At 41.0% G+C, this 18,157-nt stretch overlaps 5 protein-coding genes across 7 annotated transcripts in view; 3 read left to right on the plus strand and 2 right to left on the minus strand.

Moving 5' to 3' along the window:
- Positions 1–577, plus strand: part of LOC118324163 (cystatin-B-like) — a 17,603-nt gene extending 17,026 nt beyond the window's left edge. The window contains exons 2-3 of one of the 2 annotated variants that reach the window (XM_035656366.1): positions 19–120; positions 281–577. In XM_035656366.1, the coding sequence (XP_035512259.1) occupies positions 19–120; positions 281–409 (231 nt within the window). In that variant the 3' untranslated portion in view covers positions 410–577. The remainder of the gene's footprint in view (positions 1–18; positions 121–280) is intronic. The other variant, XM_035656452.1, reaches the window with a different exon arrangement.
- Positions 578–1,462: 885 nt separating this feature from the next.
- ccdc58 (coiled-coil domain containing 58) lies at positions 1,463–3,570 on the minus strand. Its single transcript, XM_035656247.1, has 5 exons — positions 3,442–3,570; positions 2,371–2,496; positions 2,082–2,228; positions 1,858–1,917; positions 1,463–1,773 (listed from the first exon to the last, which is right to left on the minus strand). Exons 1-5 carry the CDS (start codon positions 3,490–3,492, stop codon positions 1,723–1,725), a joined length of 435 nt encoding a protein of 144 aa, XP_035512140.1. The 5' UTR covers positions 3,493–3,570; the 3' UTR covers positions 1,463–1,722.
- A 320-nt stretch (positions 3,571–3,890) lies between these two features.
- Positions 3,891–7,222, plus strand: fam162a (family with sequence similarity 162 member A). Of its 2 annotated transcripts, none has more exons than XM_035656047.1 (5): positions 3,891–4,076; positions 4,734–4,835; positions 5,322–5,433; positions 6,005–6,113; positions 6,371–7,222. In XM_035656047.1, exons 1-5 carry the CDS (start codon positions 4,034–4,036, stop codon positions 6,485–6,487), a joined length of 483 nt encoding a protein of 160 aa, XP_035511940.1. In that variant the 5' UTR covers positions 3,891–4,033; the 3' UTR covers positions 6,488–7,222. The 2 variants fall into 2 exon arrangements, with proteins under 2 accessions (XP_035511940.1, XP_035512019.1); XM_035656126.1 differs by having other exon boundaries at positions 3,895–4,000.
- Positions 7,223–7,428: 206 nt separating this feature from the next.
- On the minus strand, positions 7,429–14,653 carry kpna1 (karyopherin alpha 1 (importin alpha 5)). Its single transcript, XM_035655826.1, has 14 exons — positions 14,535–14,653; positions 13,722–13,855; positions 13,396–13,509; positions 13,104–13,203; positions 12,668–12,762; positions 12,279–12,410; positions 12,006–12,094; positions 11,788–11,887; positions 11,449–11,612; positions 10,994–11,072; positions 10,754–10,879; positions 10,504–10,631; positions 10,039–10,214; positions 7,429–9,448 (listed from the first exon to the last, which is right to left on the minus strand). Exons 2-14 carry the CDS (start codon positions 13,845–13,847, stop codon positions 9,261–9,263), a joined length of 1,617 nt encoding a protein of 538 aa, XP_035511719.1. The 5' UTR covers positions 13,848–13,855; positions 14,535–14,653; the 3' UTR covers positions 7,429–9,260.
- A 74-nt stretch (positions 14,654–14,727) lies between these two features.
- On the plus strand, positions 14,728–17,012 carry nanos2 (nanos homolog 2). Its single transcript, XM_035655928.1, has 2 exons — positions 14,728–15,007; positions 16,057–17,012. Exon 2 carries the CDS (start codon positions 16,138–16,140, stop codon positions 16,675–16,677), a length of 540 nt encoding a protein of 179 aa, XP_035511821.1. The 5' UTR covers positions 14,728–15,007; positions 16,057–16,137; the 3' UTR covers positions 16,678–17,012.
- Positions 17,013–18,157: the final 1,145 nt, after the last annotated feature.

The following is an 18,157-nucleotide window of genomic DNA, read 5'->3' on the forward strand; positions in this document are numbered from 1 at the left end:
TTTATTTCATTCATACAGGTGAAGGCCCTCGTGGAGCAAAAGACAAATAAGATATATGTGGAAGTCAGAGCAGTTGAATTCAGGATACAGATTGTGGCTGGAACAAACTTCCTCATCAAGGTAATTAATATTGTGATTATTTATTTTAAAGAAAGCCTCAGATATATGGACTGAATTGTGACATCCAGGGGAGTCATTAAACACTGCTCCTCACTGCTCAACAACACAAGATTAAGATCAATTTATTTAAGAGTCTAAAGTTCCTCTCTTTTTCCTGCAGGTTGATGTTGGAGGAGAAAACTACATTCATCTGCTTGTCTTCAAGGCACTTCCATGTAATGGAGGTGGGATCGAGCTGCTGAAAGTACTGGAGGACAAAACCAAAGAAGAACCCCTCGTACCTTTCTAAAATGCTCTGCTTATTCTTTCTGAAATGATTCCACACAATACTGCTTTACAATACATCATCGTTGAATGTATTAACATAATACAATATTTGGTGTTTGGAAGAAGCACCTTAAATGTACAATTTTCTAAAGAGATATTAAAGAAAGAATTAAAGTGAGTCTTTATGTCATTTTTATGTAGCATTTGCTTTTCTTTTGTGAAGTCAGGTTTCTTAAATAGATGCTTGGTGGCAGAAGTGGTTAAAAATAAATTCATCCCTTTAGTTTACACAAACCTTAACCTGGATACAGTTGTGATTATGTGTGTGATTCAAAAACCTCATGTTGTGAGTTCTGATTACCCAGACCAGGAAACACTTTCCTATTGTGAGTAACTTCTGACAGGGACCTGGAGAGTGAACAGAATGTCACCAAACAGGGAAACACACTGACAGAAAATCCTGTCTACTTCCGTGAATTAAGCCAATACAGCTACAAAGAAGACTAATAACATTAGAGTCTACAGCCATACTATCAGCTCTGTGAGGCTATACGTGGGCACAGTGGTGCTCTGAGGAGAAAGCTAACAAGAATTGACAATACTAACATCCCAATGTTCACCCTCTTAGCGTAGCATATTAGCATGCTAACATTTGCTTACCAGCAATAAACTCAAAAGTACATCTGAGGCTGATGGGGAGATCATTTAGTTTTTTGGTATTTGGTCCAAAGTAACCAAAGTACTGCACCAAACTCCAACATTATGACCTGATGATGGTGCTAGATTAATCAGATCAGAAATACTTTAATAATCCCAGAGGGAAATTATTAAAGGTTCAGGATCACCAAAGTTATTACACTTCCTCCTCAGTGGGGAATCAACATCTGTAGCAAATGTTATGACAATCCATCCGATAGTTTTATCAATATTTCACTGCAGAAATGTTTTTTTGTGGTGCTAAAAAATTGCATTGAATGCCTTCAAGAGTAGAAGACAGAGTGGATTGATTAAACTGCACCACTTAGACAGACAGTCCTCTAAAGACTCACACATTATTTAAATAACAGACAACACATGTCACTTGAAAACGTTTCATTGTCTTTTTAAAAAAAACCTTGTTTTGTACATGGATTCTCATTAAAGAAGCACACGGATGATTGTTGTTACAGCTGTGGCGAGACAAGAGTCACAATGGAATATAAGTGTGTTGGACGAGAGGTCACAGTGGTCTAAAACGACCTGCAGACTGGACTCAGCAGCAGCAGCAGCTCACAGTTTCAGCTCCAGTCTGGATTTGAACCTTGAATGAAGCAGCTCCTCTCATCAGACGGGGCTTCACTTCACCTTTGGAGGCGTGTAGTGGATTCTGCACCTTTCACTGAAGATCTGAACCAAAGAAAGCAGGAATAAGTAAAATATCAGATAACGACACATCATTTATGTGCGACTGTGGGACTGTAATGAGCATACCTTTAGACTTCTGTCATTGACAACTTCTTCAACACTCAGCTCTGACTGCATAAGCTTTAACTGGAGACAAGGAAGGAAAAATTCACAACTGTATGTATCATTTTCATCCAAATGACGAATGTCTTTCAGTGAGTCTCGCAGCTGCAGGCGGACCGAACTTGTCTGACTCACATCATACAGCTTGGTGGTGTTTGGAGCCCCCTAGTGATAGAAACCGGACTTACTTTGGTCTGCTCCTTTCTGAGCTGTTTGATAAGTGCCAGGTTTTCGCTTTCTTTTGCTCGTTCTTCACGCAGGTGTCCGATCATCTCAGATGTTTGGGCTATACAGGCCTTGATGGCTTTGTCTCTGCTCAGATGTGCCTGCATCATCTGTGGAACGCATGAGGCTATTACTGGAGAGCAGACGCTACAGTACGATATGAAAACACTAGGAGGACGGAGGTAATACTTTGAATGTTTTACAAAACCCACACACACAGACATTCGTTTTAGTCATGACTGTCACACCCACCGATTCATAGAGTTGTCTGCATGTTTGTGTGGCATCCACTTTGCCTGAGAAGGAGACTGTGGGCACGGTGGTGTTCAGGGAATGGACGATACGGTCATCTATGGTGCGCATCAACTTCAGCACCTCCTGATAAACACACAGTGGGGCAAAGACACCGTCAGCAGGTTCAGTTCAACTAAAGCCAGCAAAGAAATGATGTGAATGTCCCAAAAGATTTGTGTTATACTGTAATACAGACATTTTTTTAAATGAATCTCTGTAATCAGACATAGCCGGACATCTTAGAAACAACAGATAAAGGCACTAACAGGCAAAATGAATACAAATTGGCTCATAATTGCCAATAAGGCCCAAACTATTTTTTTTTTACACCTTTGCAAACTCTTGTTGTTTATACAGAGGGTGACTCAAAACAGTGGTCCTGACCTCTTATAACAAGAGTTGTGAGCAAATAATAAAAGTAGGTTAGTTTAGTTGCAATGTAGATAAAAAGATAGATAGATACTTTATTTATCCCGACGGAAATCCAAGTATCCAGTAGCACACAAAATACAAAACATACATTAAACTAAAATTAAAATTAAAGACCCTAACCTTAAGAATAGAATTAAAAATAAAATAAAAGATCAAATATAAAATAGTATATACATAAATAATGTATAAAATTAACAGTAGCTACAGTAAACAGTGCAAATAGAGGTAGAAATTGTCCATTGTCTATTCTCTCCTGTCCTCCCTGCCTTTACTGAGCTGCTGTACAGTCTGACGGGGGGCAGCCAAAGTTGTGAACAAAGTTTGAGACATCTAAAGCGACACTGAATGACTCTCTGGAGACTCTTCAATCAACTTCAACCTGGTGACCAGGTGAGTTCATCAGAGAGCTGACGGCAAACAAACGGTGTGTTTATTTCCAGCCTGGCTCCTTGAACTCTGACAGTGACAGCACACAGTGAGAGCACACGCTCGTTCACCGGCCAGCGCGGGAAATAAACGCCCCGGTAAGTGTTGACATCCCGGGACAGGTGAGCACCTCACACCGACGGAGCCTCCGGTACAAACCGGTACAATTACCTGAAACATGGAGAAGTCCTCACAGTTTAAAGTCCCACCGGGCGCCGCCATGGTGGACTGCTGGGGGTCCTCTCCGACCAACAAGGCGAGGGGACTGTTCAAGAGAGCGCCTGAATGAAACTGAAATTGTGTTACTCACATTCGTTCGCTTGTTTATTTATGTCGGAATATCTTAAAAGTCTGTGTTTGTATTTAAATAAACGCACCGCCTACTGAATTAAGATACAGCACAGTTATATAACTTGTGATAAAATGCTGTGTCAAAGTCTGTTCCCTATCGATTTTTATTTAACCTACGCTTGACCCCAACCAGCCGTCTTTAATGTGCCTTACCATAATGAAACAACAACTCGACGCAAAATCTCATATGAACACATTTCCGAAGGGGAAACAGGCTGCGAGGGATTATTCGTGTATTATTTAGTTTTGGTCAGGCATTCAGCACAGGCGCCAGTGCTTATGTGAAGGGGTCCTGTGGGGCAGTCCAGTTGACTTTCAGCAGCTGACGGAGAGCGACGCAGTTATTGATTGATTGATCGATCGATTGATTGGTTGATAGGTAGCACCGTATTTATTTGAACAGTAAACAAACATGAATTTCGTCAGATCTCGTCTTTTTGCTGGAAACTTTATCGGTTCGTATCGTTACTCTTTAATAACATGATGCACCTTCTCCGGTTGTTAACTTACTCAATCTCTAAATGAACAGCTGGAGTTATATAATTAATAATACTCTTACATGTTAATATATTTGATGTTATGCTCACTGTTTGTTGTTTGACCTAATTGTACGTGCATGACTCGACAGGTAACTCTTGAAGCTGCTGTGTTGGTAGTTGCTGAATTCCTGTATTGTGAAATCTTCAGTTCGTGTTCAGGTTTAATCATCCCATAAAAACGTCTCGCTAAAATACTTTGACCTAGAATTTATTTTGGGATTTATCATTATACGATATCCCGTGGCTTTGTTAAGCTGACACACCTCTGTTTACTGTGAAGGTGGCTCTGTTTTACCTTCATGTGTTAGACGCATTATGTGAGTACTTACCTGTGTAAAATTGGTTGTTGTGAGATTTTGGGCATGAATCTAAATGGACCTGTACTTGTATATTGTGCAGTTCCAGCCACTCAAATGTGATGATTTGCAGTTTTTCTTTGTCTGATAGTAAACTGATGCTTCAAGAAAACTGAGATGGGCATTTTTTGTCACTTTTCTGACTTTTTATAGACCAAATGATTGAGAAAATACTCAGCAGGTATTTATTTTTGCATTTGTTTTAATGTGCCAACAGGTCAGAGGTGCAGACAGGTCACTGAAACATGGAGCCACAGAGGGATGTGCGGTAAACCACAGGTCAAAGCAGAGCCTTCTCCACCTGCAGCTCCAGCACAAGGTAGAGAGATTTTGATCACAGGCAACCAGATTCTCTTGTTTTCTTTGTCTCATACATGCACAACACCACAAACCAAGATCCAGCTCACCTGCATTCATTTACCACCGCTAATTTCCTCTTTTTATCTCTAATCCAGAATAATAGGAAGCTGACGGCTCAAGCAAACCTGGTGCAACACTATAACGTTACATCCAAATTGATCTTTTGACTATTTATAGTTGTTTTTCTCAGAACAAATCAGAGAGATGAAACCTCTCTATATTGATTGCCAGAGGATTTTGTACATCCCAGGTCACTTGTTGCCATAGCAAGTGTGCGAAAGTTTTCTTTAGTCCCAAAGGGAGGAGGGACACAGGAAGTGGGATCACAGCCTGGGGTGATGGAGCTAATGAGTGGGGCTTGTGAAACTGAACTTCCCTGCATTCTCTGTTTTTTAATTTGTTCAAGATGTGGGCTTAAAGCTCTGTTTGTTGTTCTTTAATATAGCAACTCGCGCTGGTTTCAGAGTCCCAGGCTACCGACCCTCAGAGATGGACAAGAAGATTCTGGTGTGGTCGGGACGCTTTAAGACATCGGACCAGATACCAGAGCTTGTGACGTAAGTAGCCTCTTCCTGTTTACACCAGACCTCCCAGTACACTCGCATCTGATTGGCTCTTCTCTCTGCGAGATTTAGTTAAGATACATCACAAGGAGCAGAGCTAACTTAAGTGCATGAATGACAGTGCTGCTGCGGGTAGATGATGTTCCAAGACGGCTGCAGTTCAAACAAGACGTCTGTTTGTGACTGAAGGTAATTAATGTGGCTCCTAACATCAGGGTGGAGATCGTATCTGATCTGCTGCTGTGATAAAAGACCTGATTGTCATGTATACACACTGCAGACCTCCCACCTCCTGCACTCGCAGTAATTGAACCAAGAAAAAATTATATTTATAATTCTGTTGTAATCAGTGTTGACAGAAGGGACAGAGGGAAGCACGCATAGCTGTTGGTGATTGCTGACATTAATGGCATCGTATGAAGGAACACTTTTATTAGTGTGCTGAACAAACCTACACGTTGTTGGTGAACCATGTCTCTACCAAGTGTGTTAGAATATTGTTTTTTTAAAGCATTTATATATCTGGCTACACTGACTTAAGTTTCTACACCTGCCTTTGCCGCAGGTTTGAGATGATTGATGCTGCCAGAAACAAAATCAGGGTGAAAGCCTGCTACGTGATGATAGGCATCACAATAGGGTCCTGTCTGTTCATGATCTTAATGGGCAAGCGGGTGAGTGACAATAAATGACCGCATTATGTTTGCATGCATTGTTTTTCTCCAGTATCAGTTTACACAGAGGGAAATTGATGTTCGCAACAATATGAAAGAGATGGTTTTTCTCAGCATTTTTGCTTGTAGCTTTGTCTTGGTTGACTCTTAATTTAACCATTTTGTTCTACACAGAAACATGTTACTCTTGTATCTTATGTATTTCAGGGAGAATATAAATATGTGGTACATCTGTAATTTGTCTCCTTGTGTTGTAGGCTGCACGCAGGCACGAGTCCCTGACAGGTCAAAACATGGAGAAGAAAGCTAGATGGAGGGAAGAAGTAATTAAAGAGAGGGATGCTGCTCTTACCCTGTCTGAGAAGGCTCAGTGATGAAGGACAACTAGTACCTACCCAACCGTGCCGTTTTCCCCCAAATGTTGGGCCAATAATGTCCCAATAATGCTATATGTATAACAACAACAACTCCAGAGCTCTCCCTTTCCATCCTACAGACTGATCAGAAGATATTAGAGTAGTTCATACTTAGAAGCACTTTTGAAACCTGGAGATTGACTTCAATGATTACAACAACAACTATTGATTATTTAACCATCCGAAACCCAATGTAACGTTTTATCTTTTCAGGGAATGTATTGAGGTTATAAACTGGCACCTTTTTCAGTCGGTAGCATTTGGTCACCAGAGGAGAGCGGAAACCTGATTATGATGTAATAGAGGTTTTGGGTTTTTTATAACATTCTTTGCATTTACTACACAGCCAAATAATATAATGATTTTCAGATAAAAAAAATCTGAACCGACACATTGATTTCCAGCTCTCAAATGCCTTAGGTAGCCCTCTGTTTTTAAACGTGCCTCTGTGGCAACAATCTTTTGCGTTTATCTGCCTTCTGAAGACAGTTCGGCCCTCAAGGGTTTCAAATGATCTCCAATTTTCTTTAAAAGGACATCACAAATTGGATCAGACATGCTCCATTTGCACAATGGTCTGTCCTGATACTCATGTAATTAAGACTGGTTTGTTCATGACTGATGTAACTATGTATGTTTGTATATAGTGAGCACCAAAAAATATAAGTTCAATAAAAGTTCAAGTTAAAGCTTCTTGAGAATTCCTGTCTGATTTAATGACCTGATCTGGTTTCATATAAACTGCAAGTCTAAAGTCATTTTTCACTCTTTATGGATCAAATGATTAATTGAGAAAATATACAGAATTACTACTATTTCTTTAGTTGTACAGCAGTAATTTGATGAAAGAAAATAATTCAACCTGTATACTAACTACAATGAAACTGATTCACTTACACTGTGGTTCATGAAACAGCTTTTATGCAAATGGCATAACAGGGGACAGCTGCACAAACTCAGTACAACAAACAGTAATTAACATGTAGAGCTGGTCATCTCTTGCAGAGATGTTGACAAAAAGTAAGCAATGTAAAGAGGACTTGGTAAACAAACATTCAGTTCTTCTAACTAAGGTGATCACCAGCATTTTCAAGTTTTAATCTGGATTTTTGTTGAAATGATCTGGAAGGATTTCTGTAAAATAAAGATTATGGCACCATCAGCAACATGACAGATGCTAACCCCAACTAAAAAACATTATGTATTTAAAAAGAAACCTAAGACCCAATAGCTGATATATGTGGTGATGATTTGGCATGATCAAATTGTAAAATACCTCCTGAACAAGTGTTGGAAAGTCATGTTTTAGACTCGCAGCTAAACAGCCAATTTTCCAAATGACTTTCATTTACTTTGTGACAATAAAATTCTGCTGAGGCAGCATGATCAACTGATTGTTAATTAGTGTGCTAACAGTTTCAGTCCACAATCTGCTAGAGTCCCTTTGTGGGAAGGGTAAACAGTGAAGTACATTGTTATCCTTGTCATACCAAGAGGGGACCAAGGATTGAGACCATACCTCTTTACGCCTCGCTTCCTGAGGAGGGAAGAGCCGTGACATCAACCAATTAAATAGTTATGTAAAAACTACAGTATATTCTCGAAGAGCAGGCGTCAGTCCTCAACTAAAGTGCTGCAAATGAAATGAAATTATGGTAAGATAATAAAAATTTTCCCTGGTCTGCCGCTAGACAGATTTCAGGGTTAAATAGTCTGTTTTGTCTTGTCCAAGTCTGTCCAATTGTCTCAGTGCGAGGGAAGACTCCAATTCCCATGGTTCCATGGGGTTATTCACATCACACCGGAGGCGGGAGGCAGTCTAAACTCTTAAGGATGGAGCCTGTGCTGGTGGAAAGGCCCGTTACTGGATGAAGGAATGCATGATATGAGATCCAAGAGGGAACGCAAGCAGCCTGGTTTATCACTGACAAGCTCCACCCCTCAGCGACACAGTCAAGTTCCTAATTTGTCCATCTGTGGTCACTCGTCCAATGGCCCGGTGAGAGGAGGTGAGGGAATTCAACCTCCATTTTTGAGTCGATTAAGTGCCTTTTGTAGAGGTCAGTTGAGTCCTTGGGTTGGGACTGGCCATGGTGCCCCGCTGTGGGCAGTTCAGTCCAAAGACCACAGTCAAATGTCTCATAGTCAGTCCAGTGTTTAGGTAAGATCATTCTTGTTTTGTGTGTGTGTCTGTGTCTGTGTGTGTGGAAAGGGGGGGTATAAATCACGTCCATGTTTGTCTGTCTTGCGAGTCATTAATGCTTTAATCAGACAAGCAGTCAGTCCTACAACAAACTCCCGCTTAATTCAGGGATAGGGATCGTCAAATCCTACTGGAACATGGGTAGGTGCTTTTTATTTGGGATGAGCCGAGGAGGAGATCCAAAAAAGTAAGACTGGGGTGGTGTTACAGGTACAGTCTGCTAGTAGGAGACGGCTGGGGCCTGGGCAGGTAGGTGGGGACAGAATGACGAGTGAAACCTTCACAAACTGGCTGACAAGACTGCAGAACTTGACCCACATTGGACGTACGCACACACGTGCTCCCGTAATGTTACATTTTTCATAATCATGATAATGATTAAATCAACCTCTCTGACGATGAGAAGGGAAAAAGAGGAGGGGAGCTGAGGGTCGTCGTGACCCCTTGATCGTGGCAGTGGGCAGAGGGTGAGAGAAATGAGCAGAGGTGAAGATGAAGGTGGAGCACGGAGGGAGGGAGGATTTAGCATTATAGCTGGAAGCCTTCCATCGGGGCCTCGCACTGCTGGAAGAGGAACTGCTGCTGCTGCAGATCGACGGCGGGAGCCAGAGACGGGTCCTCGTCTTCAGTGTTAAAGTAGCGCTCGATCAAGTCGAAGGCTTTCTGGTAGATTTCCTGGTTCTCGTGGCCCTGCAGGAACTCCAACTTGTCCAGACCTGAGGAGGATGTAGTGCTAGAATGGTTAGTCTACTGACAATTAATTTACTGCCAGCAATTAAAGTACGGTAACTCATTTTGTCTTAAAATTGCTTTCCAGTGTCTCAAATGTGAGGATTATCTGGTTTTCTATCACTGCAAATCTTTGGATTTTGTAACAGTGATGTCACCTTGGCCTAATAGGCTTTAAAAAAGATTTTCTGACATTTTCTGGAATTAAGGATTAATCAGGTAATTGAAAAAGTAGTGCAGTTAATTCAGGATAAAGCTGGACTTCTAGAGGCTTCACAGCCTTCAGAAAAGTTAACACGGCGAGGTTCCTCACCTAAAAGCTATCTTTCTAATAAGTATATAATAATAAGAGCTAGTCAACAATGTAAACAAATGTGTAAAACAACGTGTCTTTAGTATGTTTATGTTACCTACATCATATATAGTAGAGGAAAAATGTGAAATATACTAAAAAAGTACTGAAATATACTATACATATGCATTATTTACCACAATATATCTGTTTGGATCAAGGGGTACATTTAGAATTGCTTAAATATAAACACATCATTTGAATCATGTATGCTTGTACACTCACCGTAGGCCTCTTCAATGAGTGCACAGTAAGGGTTGATGCCTCCGCCTCTCTTGGCCTCCAGTTCTCCCAGTCGCAGGATGTTCTCCAGGCCATTTAGAGCCACCTGAACTATTTTGGAGTCCATAAGTGTGAGCAGGTCACACAGAGGTTTTATACAGCCCAGATCCACTAGGTGCCTGCAGGGGGCAGTACACACACACACACAGATCAGGGAACATCATTTTTATTAATTTTCTAACTACTTTTTAAAAAAACATTTATTCATTTGAGTCAGTTTTAAAATACAAACTTTAGAGCTTTAAAGCCAATGCCACAGAGCTAGTACTTTTATAAGCATTATTTCTGGCTGTTAATGCTGTTTTATATCTGCTCTTAGTTAGTTCTTAGTTCAATGGATGTGAGACCTTAGATGTAGCTCTGTATACACTGGTCAGATGCTACGTTTAACTGCATCAGTGGTCTTACCTAATTTGCTCTGCAGAGCCCCCCGAGGTGGCATTGGTGATGGCCCAGGCCGCCTCCTTCCTTGTGCGAAATTCTGCCACCTGCAGGATAGTGATGAGAGGAGGCAGCAGACCTGCATCTATCACCATCTACAAAGAAGGACAAACTTGATTAGACAAAGAAATGCTCCTGTCAACTTTTCAAACCTCTGTACCAAAACCCTTTGTAGGTTATTCTATGGGACGCCCCACAGACATAAACACACATCTACCTGTATTTGTGCTCGGTTCCCTGCGGTGATGTTGGAAATCGTCCAGCAGGCTTCCTTCTTAATAGACTCCTTGGGGCTACTGAGGAGGTGAAGTAGGGACTGCAGTGCTGAACAGTTCAAAATCACCTAGGTAATCACACAAATTACACACAAAGTCAGAAATATTCATCTCTAAGTATTCAATTACCCTCTGGATAAGTATTACGTGTGTGTGTGTGTGTGTGTACATGCTGCCATTACCTGTGTCTGTAGATCATCTCCAGTGACTATGTTCCCAACGGCTCGCAGTGCAGGGGATACCACCTTATAATCAGTGTGCCTGGAACAAAGCGGAATTGTAACGTACGATCACTCAGATGTTGTTTCCAACGCTACAAACTGATATAAAAGTTTCTAGTTTCTAGCGACAGTGAGTTTATGGAATTTTCCACATGGAAATACTATAAGGACTTTTTGAAGTGTATTCTCTCCTGACGTTTGCAGTTAGTAATGCATTAGTCAAACTCAAATGCTGAGACTTTTCACAACACACCCACATCTGGATTGTCACACCCAATGTAGTGGTGACAAATGGTACACATGGGACATTCTGTTACTGCCAGAGTGAAAACATAGCTCTTCTCCAACAATAAATATCTCAGTTGTGTAATATTTCAGAATTGTGTGAAGTATACAGTGTGTGTTTAAAGCCTTACATCAGTAACTCCACCAGCCTGCGACAGACTCCAGAATCAATAACAGCCTGGATTTTGTCATTGGGGCCATCAGATAGGTAGGAGAGTGCCCAGCATGCATCAGCCAGAATGTCTGTGTCATTGACGAACAGCAGCCAAGACAACACACTGAGACACGGAGACACCTGGGGAAAAAGAAATGTGGTGGGAGGGGAACATGTTCAGTGGGAGTGACTGTTTCCCAGGTTAAATATAAGCAACTTAATACAGTTTGTGACCTTGAAATGTGAGATATGATGTACTTCAGCAATGTGAGAGGTTTGCTGTTGCCATAGTGATATGTTTATCTTGGCAAATTACCTTAGTGAAGTCCGGAGGTGGGTTCTTTCCTCTGCACAGGTTTGAGAGCGCCCACACTGCATTCCTCATCATCGTTAGACGATTCTGTTTGGCCAACAACCTGCAAGAGTTTCGCCAAGCATGCTTTACTGAGGATGCAGGGGCAAAGTTGCTCTTTATTTTCAAGCGGAATAAGAAGATTCAGGAGGAAGGCAATGTGACACTGAGTTGCTACTTACTGCACCAGGGAAGGCAGGATGTTGCAGTCTATGACAAAGTCTCTGCATTCTGTGCTATCTCCTGCTATGTTTCCCAACGCCCACACTGCCTGAGGGGCAAAGCAATTATTCAGGTCAGTTGATAAACAACATTACGATGTATTCAATGACAAGACTGTGTTTGATTCAACCAGGCAGGTTAACTACATACATGTTATTTACATCAAATGTGTAATGGGGAAATGAAATCAGAAAGGTTTATGTGACTGTCAGTGATGTCTGAATCCTCCCTACCTGTTCCTGTACGTCCTCAAAATCCGAGCTGAGCATCTCTATGAAAATAGGTACAGCTCCTGCCTGGATCACCACCCGAGTCTGGTGGGATGTTCCTGATGCGATGTTGGTCAACACCCATGCAGCCTCAAACTAAAACAATAGTCAAAATATATCAATTTATTACATATTGATCTCTCAGGTTAGATTTAAACTGTTAAGTATTTTACATTTTCTTTACCTGCACCACACACAAAACATACATACAGTATTTGATATCCACTGTTAGGGCAGGAAGAGTTCACAACAAACAGAAACACAGCAAGAAAAATAAAGCAACTTCGAGCCTCCCCAGCTTAGTCAGCGTGTGCACAGCTGCACTGTTGCTAAGACATACTGAGGAAATGTACCTGCAATGTGCAGTTTTCTCTCCTCTTCAGGAACTCAACAAAGCGCTCCACCACCCCGGCAGTGGCAATGACTTCATCGATGGGTGGGTTGGGTTCTGTGTGAATAAATATTATTATTATGATAGAAATTCCTACCATAGCATTATCTTGATACCAATAGATTCAAATATTTACTCGAGTATTTAAAATGAATTCACTGTCAGACTGAATTTTCCTAGAGGTAAAAATAAGTGTTTTATTGTTGCGTCTGTTATGTTGTTGTTGTCCTTTTTTTGAGACTAATTCTGTTGAAGAAAACTGCCTGTTTTAACAGATTGACCTTGTTTATATAATGCATCAATGTATAATAACCCAGTTCCCAGTCATCCAGCCCTTGTAGAATACGTAGCCACTGTCATTAACAGAGGAGGAAAATATCCATCTATGACACCCTCACCTTTAGAAAGGAGTTTCCTAAAGCGCTGAGTGCCTATTAGCTGCTGCTCAGGAGAGCTGGAGAATATCATCTGAGTCATATCTTCAGAGATCACCCCACCCTGTGAAGCACAAACATTCAGATTTACAAACATTTAGATTTACAAACATTTAGATTTACAAACATTTAGATTTAATAAAACCCAGACAAAATGCCATCACATCCGAAGTCACACATACAGTGAATGTAGATTGATAGCAGGATTGTTTATTTTAGTATCACCAACTGGTTGGATGAATGTTTCTCTTCTCACCATAAGTGGGTCCATGTTGTTAGCCTGGGACTCCAGGTAGCCACTATCAGCCATCCCATCATCCTCTGGGATCCCATCATCCTCCACTGTGGCAACGTTCCTCCTCTTAAAAAGCTGTAATAGAATAATAATAATAATAATAAATTATCTCTTCATTATTACAAGTTCACACCCTTATAGGATATAATTGTCATGATCATTAACACTCTTTATTTCTGACAGTGATCTTTAAAAAGTGGTTACAATTAATTTAATTTACCTCAAAGACTATTCTACCTCCACAATAGTGCATATTAAAACTCTAAATGACTTCCTCCCCTCCTCACCTGTTCATCCTTCTTCTGTTTGCGGAGCTGTAGTCCTTCCTCTTCCCTCCTTCTTCTCATTTCATCTGTGTTGAGGGACTTGTTCTTGTAGCTCTTGAGTCGTGCATTGTCCTTACCCTGACTCATTGTGTAGCCTAGGGAGATGCAGAAAACACATGTTACGAAGACAGACTTAAATAAGGTTGGGAGAAAACCTCTTCACTTCCAAATATGGCACAAAAAAAACAACAACCTTATCTCCCACCACCAGCTGGACAAACATTTATGAATGTATGTTATGTATGTGTGAGTGAGTAGGGCTCCATTCACCAGGTTGGTGTCAAATATAGAGATTACCGAGCCCAATCACAGACTACGTTGATATCTAAACTTCAAATGTAGTTTACATAACTAAATAGGGCATCACTCCTCTCAGCAGTCACAGTCCAACAAATGGGGGCATCTAAGGATACTAAGTTAGCTAGCTGGCTTATGTATCCTAACACTGCGTGGTGATTAATAAGCAGCCAAACACTGGTGATCCGGAGGGCTGTTTGCCCCTAATCCACCCACAAACCAGCAAAACCCAAAACGGTGTTAACCGAATAAAGAGCGGGTCCACAGGAAGGCTAAAGTCATAGCGTTGTTAGCACAATACAGCTACACTGAGCTAACGGCGGCTAGCCCCATGAGCTAACGTTAGCTCTCTAATGCAACCTCAACGTTAGCTCATGCGACAGCCTAATATTCACACATGTTTATACATTATAGCTTCTGGTTGTAACGCGTTCATACACAGAGACTCGTGAATACGTGTAGTTTCTATTAACCGACCTGTCAAATTGGGCTCTTAATCCCCTTATCGCAAGGCCACCGTTTGTACAGCCGTCGCCGGTATGGTACTGCGCATGCGTGATATGAAAAAAAAAACACACACACACACACACACACACTCGACTTCCCCCGCACTTATTTACACTCCGCCCCACCCACGTGACGCTGCTGCTTTGTAAATAACTAGAGAAAACAAGCCTCCACTGTCCACATGAAGCGTCCCGAACACTCTGTGTGAAAGAGAGTTGTTGTTGTTGTTGTTGTTGTTGTTGTTTGTCAACACATATTTGACAACACTGCGGTGGGTGCACGTCTTCTTTTCCGGGCACAGCCGCAGTGGGTGAACGCGCAGCACGCAGCTCCATAAACGACCTGTGCGCTGGGCGATAACAGAAGTTGGACACATTCAAAAAGAGCACCGTGGTCGAGGAGATCCGTCGGCCCCTCAGTTCTGTTGATGAGCACTGTTTGGTGTGAGTTTCTGTGATGTGTGGAGGTTGCATGATTGAACCATGGACATTGATACTGTTTGAGTGGACGAGACAGCTCCGCCGGCGCCAGCGGCCATTAGGTGGAAGCGACGGTGCAGATAAACAACAAACACACATTATATGAGAGGGGCCCACATGACACTGTGAATGTACTGATTGTAACACAAGAGGTTGTATTAAGGAACGTCTGCAGTCCCTTCATGTCACACAGAAAAAGAATAACATAGAAAATAAGCAAAATAAAATAAACTAATTATTTATATACATATGCGTGTACACCCAGGAAATAATTCTGTATTGCTTCTTTTGAATATACATCCGGGGGAATGTTATATATAATGATTATATTATAATAATGTTGTATAATAATTACCATAATAATCACGATTCTCAAATATCACACACATTTTTTTCGGTATGTTGAAAACAATTTACAAACATACTCACAACAGACATATAGTAGATATATATTTATATATTTATGTAGCACATTTCATTGTTTATTCTGGGGGGACTGCTTTATAGTTGAATTAAGGTGAATTACAATAGGAACGAAAATACAGTAATGGCACATATGAAAGCATCCTCGTAGGCACATAACTTATATTTCTGCATAATTATAATTATACATCTAAATTCCTACATAAAATCATACAATATCTTATATATAGTTTTTTAAGTTTGGGTTTACTCTCATATAACTCAGAGTTGTAAACATGTTATTAGCTGCAGAAGCAGTGTGTATGTGTTTGTGTGTTTGTGTGTGTGTGTTTGTGTGAGGGTGGGGGCGGTGTAAGGTCACGTTTTTACTATTGCTGGCAATCAAAAGTAAAATAATGCATTAACTCACTCTGAGCCTCCTGCTTGACCCCTGGGCACTTAAAGCACAGCAGGTGCATTGTCTGGAAAGTTTAGTGTGTTACAAAAAAAGCATCTCAATCTCAAGCGGCACACGACCATGCGCCAGCCCAAAGGCTCCTGAGATGAAAGCAAACCCCTCCAAACTGCACAATATGCCCCTTTTTCTGCAGACACAGGTGCCACCGATCTGCCTACAGCCTATAGGATCCAAACATTGTTGCACTTTAAAGCCGTTTCAGGCGTCTACAAATATGAGATGCTCCAAGGCAAAACGCAAATTTTTTCCTCCAAAAATGACAACAATGCAAAGACAAGTCGGGGTCCGGAGCTCCCTCCTCTCTGACGGGGACTGCTTCGACATGTGGCACGACTACATGAACCTGGGTAGACTCCTGGAGAGGCTGTGCGACAGGCGAGAGAGGGACCACGGAGACACCGAGGGGGCCAAGAAAGATGCACCAGCGGCTCCGTGGAGCAACATCCAAACCTCTCCGAGAGAGGACTTAAAGAACTCCCCAGGGACCAGTTCCGTCAGCAGCCTGTCGGACACCAGCTGCAGCGGGACCTCTTCATACTTCTGCCGCTTCTGTAAGCAGAACGGGGAGTCTGCGAGGGTGTACCGGTCACACAGGCTGAAATCAGACGACGGGAAAGTCATCTGCCCCATCCTCTGGAACTACACCTGCCCCATCTGTGCAGCCACCGGGGACCACGCTCACACACGCCGGTACTGCCCGCAGGCGCAGCGGCAGGACGCTGCGAGGAAGCTTCCAGGGTCCAGGTTCTGGTAGCTGCTAAGACACTGAGAGACTGAGCACGCTGAAAAGACTGTACATAATTACCAAGAACTGTTTTGGTCATGTGTTCATGTTTACACAAACTGTTGTAGGTTCCCAAAGTGTTTGAAATGTTTCATGTTTGACATGTTTGCATTGCATTCTGTCATTCTGCTGCAGGCAGTCGGCTGTTCAGAGGGTACATAGTTTCATCATCAACCTGTCCAGCGTTAAAAAAAAAAGTTTTAAAACATGTTATCAAACCTTTGAAAACTTAAGTGTCAAAAACTGACATTTTGGAAACTGCAAAACTAAAACTGGCTTCTTGTACATCAAAAATAAATATGGTAAATGTTTGTAGGCTTTGTGTTTGCTTTGAAATCGAAAACCAGTTTGGTTTCTGTTAGGTTGTTGGACTATATAGAAAATATATACATTTTCAAAACATATATTCTCTGAATGTTACAAAATGTATCCTAGATATTAATACTATTTTGAAGTCTACATATATGGAGACTCGTTGATCATATCATCATTTTAACCAGTTAGCTACGGCTGAGAGTTTTATTTTATTTTATTTGCACATTCATACAATCCTGCTATGTGGCTACCAAGTATCGTTAAAGTAGACCTAACTATTAGTTTAAAATAAATGATCAAAAAGCACATTTTGTTTGCAAATGTGGTGAAGGAGAAGCAGCATATGATTTAAAATGGTGCACTTGAGTCAACTTACCACTAAAAATATAAATAGTAAATGTACTACATTTATTTGGAGTAAATATTTAATGTAAGATGTATAAATACAGTAATTACAGTGAATAAGTACAGAGTCATAACTTTTCTAATAGCAAAAGCAGCAAGTCAGCATTTCATAACTCATTAATTCATACTCATAAAACAGCAAACTCTGGTCCCACAAACTGCTTTGACCAGGTGATAAATTGCTGTTACTAAACAGGTGTATGAACAATGACCCCTTGTAGACAGAGAGAGAGAGAGAGATATATTATAGATCTTATTGGATTCTTTTAACTAATACTTCAGTGCGTGGGATGCATTTTAATGTTGTAGCTAGCTGAGGAGGAGGTCATTTTACCTTCGTCATAGTTTAACAATAACAATGTGACATATTCTATGTGGTCGTCATATGTTTTGTATGTAAATTCCTCATCAGGGACGAAACCATAAACTGAAGTAAAAAGAAGAACACTTGATTTAGTTACGTTCCACCACTGAAATTATATATAATGTAAATAAACAATTGAGAACATGAAATAAACTTGAGTAACCATGGTTAGATAAAAAATGCAGTTGGGTGATTACTCATGTAAAATTGCAAGATCAGCAGACAGCAGTGAAACAAAAGGAATACTTTTTTTGTGTCCTTATGTAATAGGAGTAGGAGAGTTACATATATGGGTGGAAGAAGTATTCAGTATTAAGTAGTTCAGTAGTCAAACTTTACTTCTACAGTGTCTTATAATCCATCCAT

The sequence above is a fragment of the Morone saxatilis genome, unplaced genomic scaffold, assembly GCF_004916995.1.
Source record: "Morone saxatilis isolate NCDOM2014 unplaced genomic scaffold, NCSU_SB_2.0 Contig0, whole genome shotgun sequence".
Taxonomy (NCBI): domain Eukaryota; kingdom Metazoa; phylum Chordata; class Actinopteri; family Moronidae; genus Morone; species Morone saxatilis.

Coding starts and splice junctions, on each gene's coding strand:
- nanos2 (XM_035655928.1), top strand. CDS start 16,138: ATGAGATGCTCCAAGGCAAAACGCAAATTTTTTCCTCCAAAAATGACA.
- fam162a (XM_035656047.1), top strand. CDS start 4,034: ATGAATTTCGTCAGATCTCGTCTTTTTGCTGGAAACTTTATCG. Junction 4,836..5,321: donor ACCTGCAGCTCCAGCACAAG/GTAGAGAGATTT, acceptor TCTTTAATATAG/CAACTCGCGCTGGTTTCAGA. Junction 6,114..6,370: donor TGATCTTAATGGGCAAGCGG/GTGAGTGACAAT, acceptor CTTGTGTTGTAG/GCTGCACGCAGGCACGAGTC.
- ccdc58 (XM_035656247.1), bottom strand. CDS start 3,492: ATGGCGGCGCCCGGTGGGACTTTAAACTGTGAGGACTTCTCCATGTTT. Junction 2,497..3,441: donor AGGACTTCTCCATGTTTCAG/GTAATTGTACCG, acceptor TGTGTTTATCAG/GAGGTGCTGAAGTTGATGCG. Junction 1,918..2,081: donor TCAGAAAGGAGCAGACCAAA/GTAAGTCCGGTT, acceptor CCTTGTCTCCAG/TTAAAGCTTATGCAGTCAGA.
- kpna1 (XM_035655826.1), bottom strand. CDS start 13,847: ATGAGTCAGGGTAAGGACAATGCACGACTCAAGAGCTACAAGAACAAG. Junction 10,632..10,753: donor GGAACCGAGCACAAATACAG/GTAGATGTGTGT, acceptor CCTTCTTTGTAG/ATGGTGATAGATGCAGGTCT. Junction 10,215..10,503: donor GGCTCTGCAGAGCAAATTAG/GTAAGACCACTG, acceptor TGCCCCCTGCAG/GCACCTAGTGGATCTGGGCT.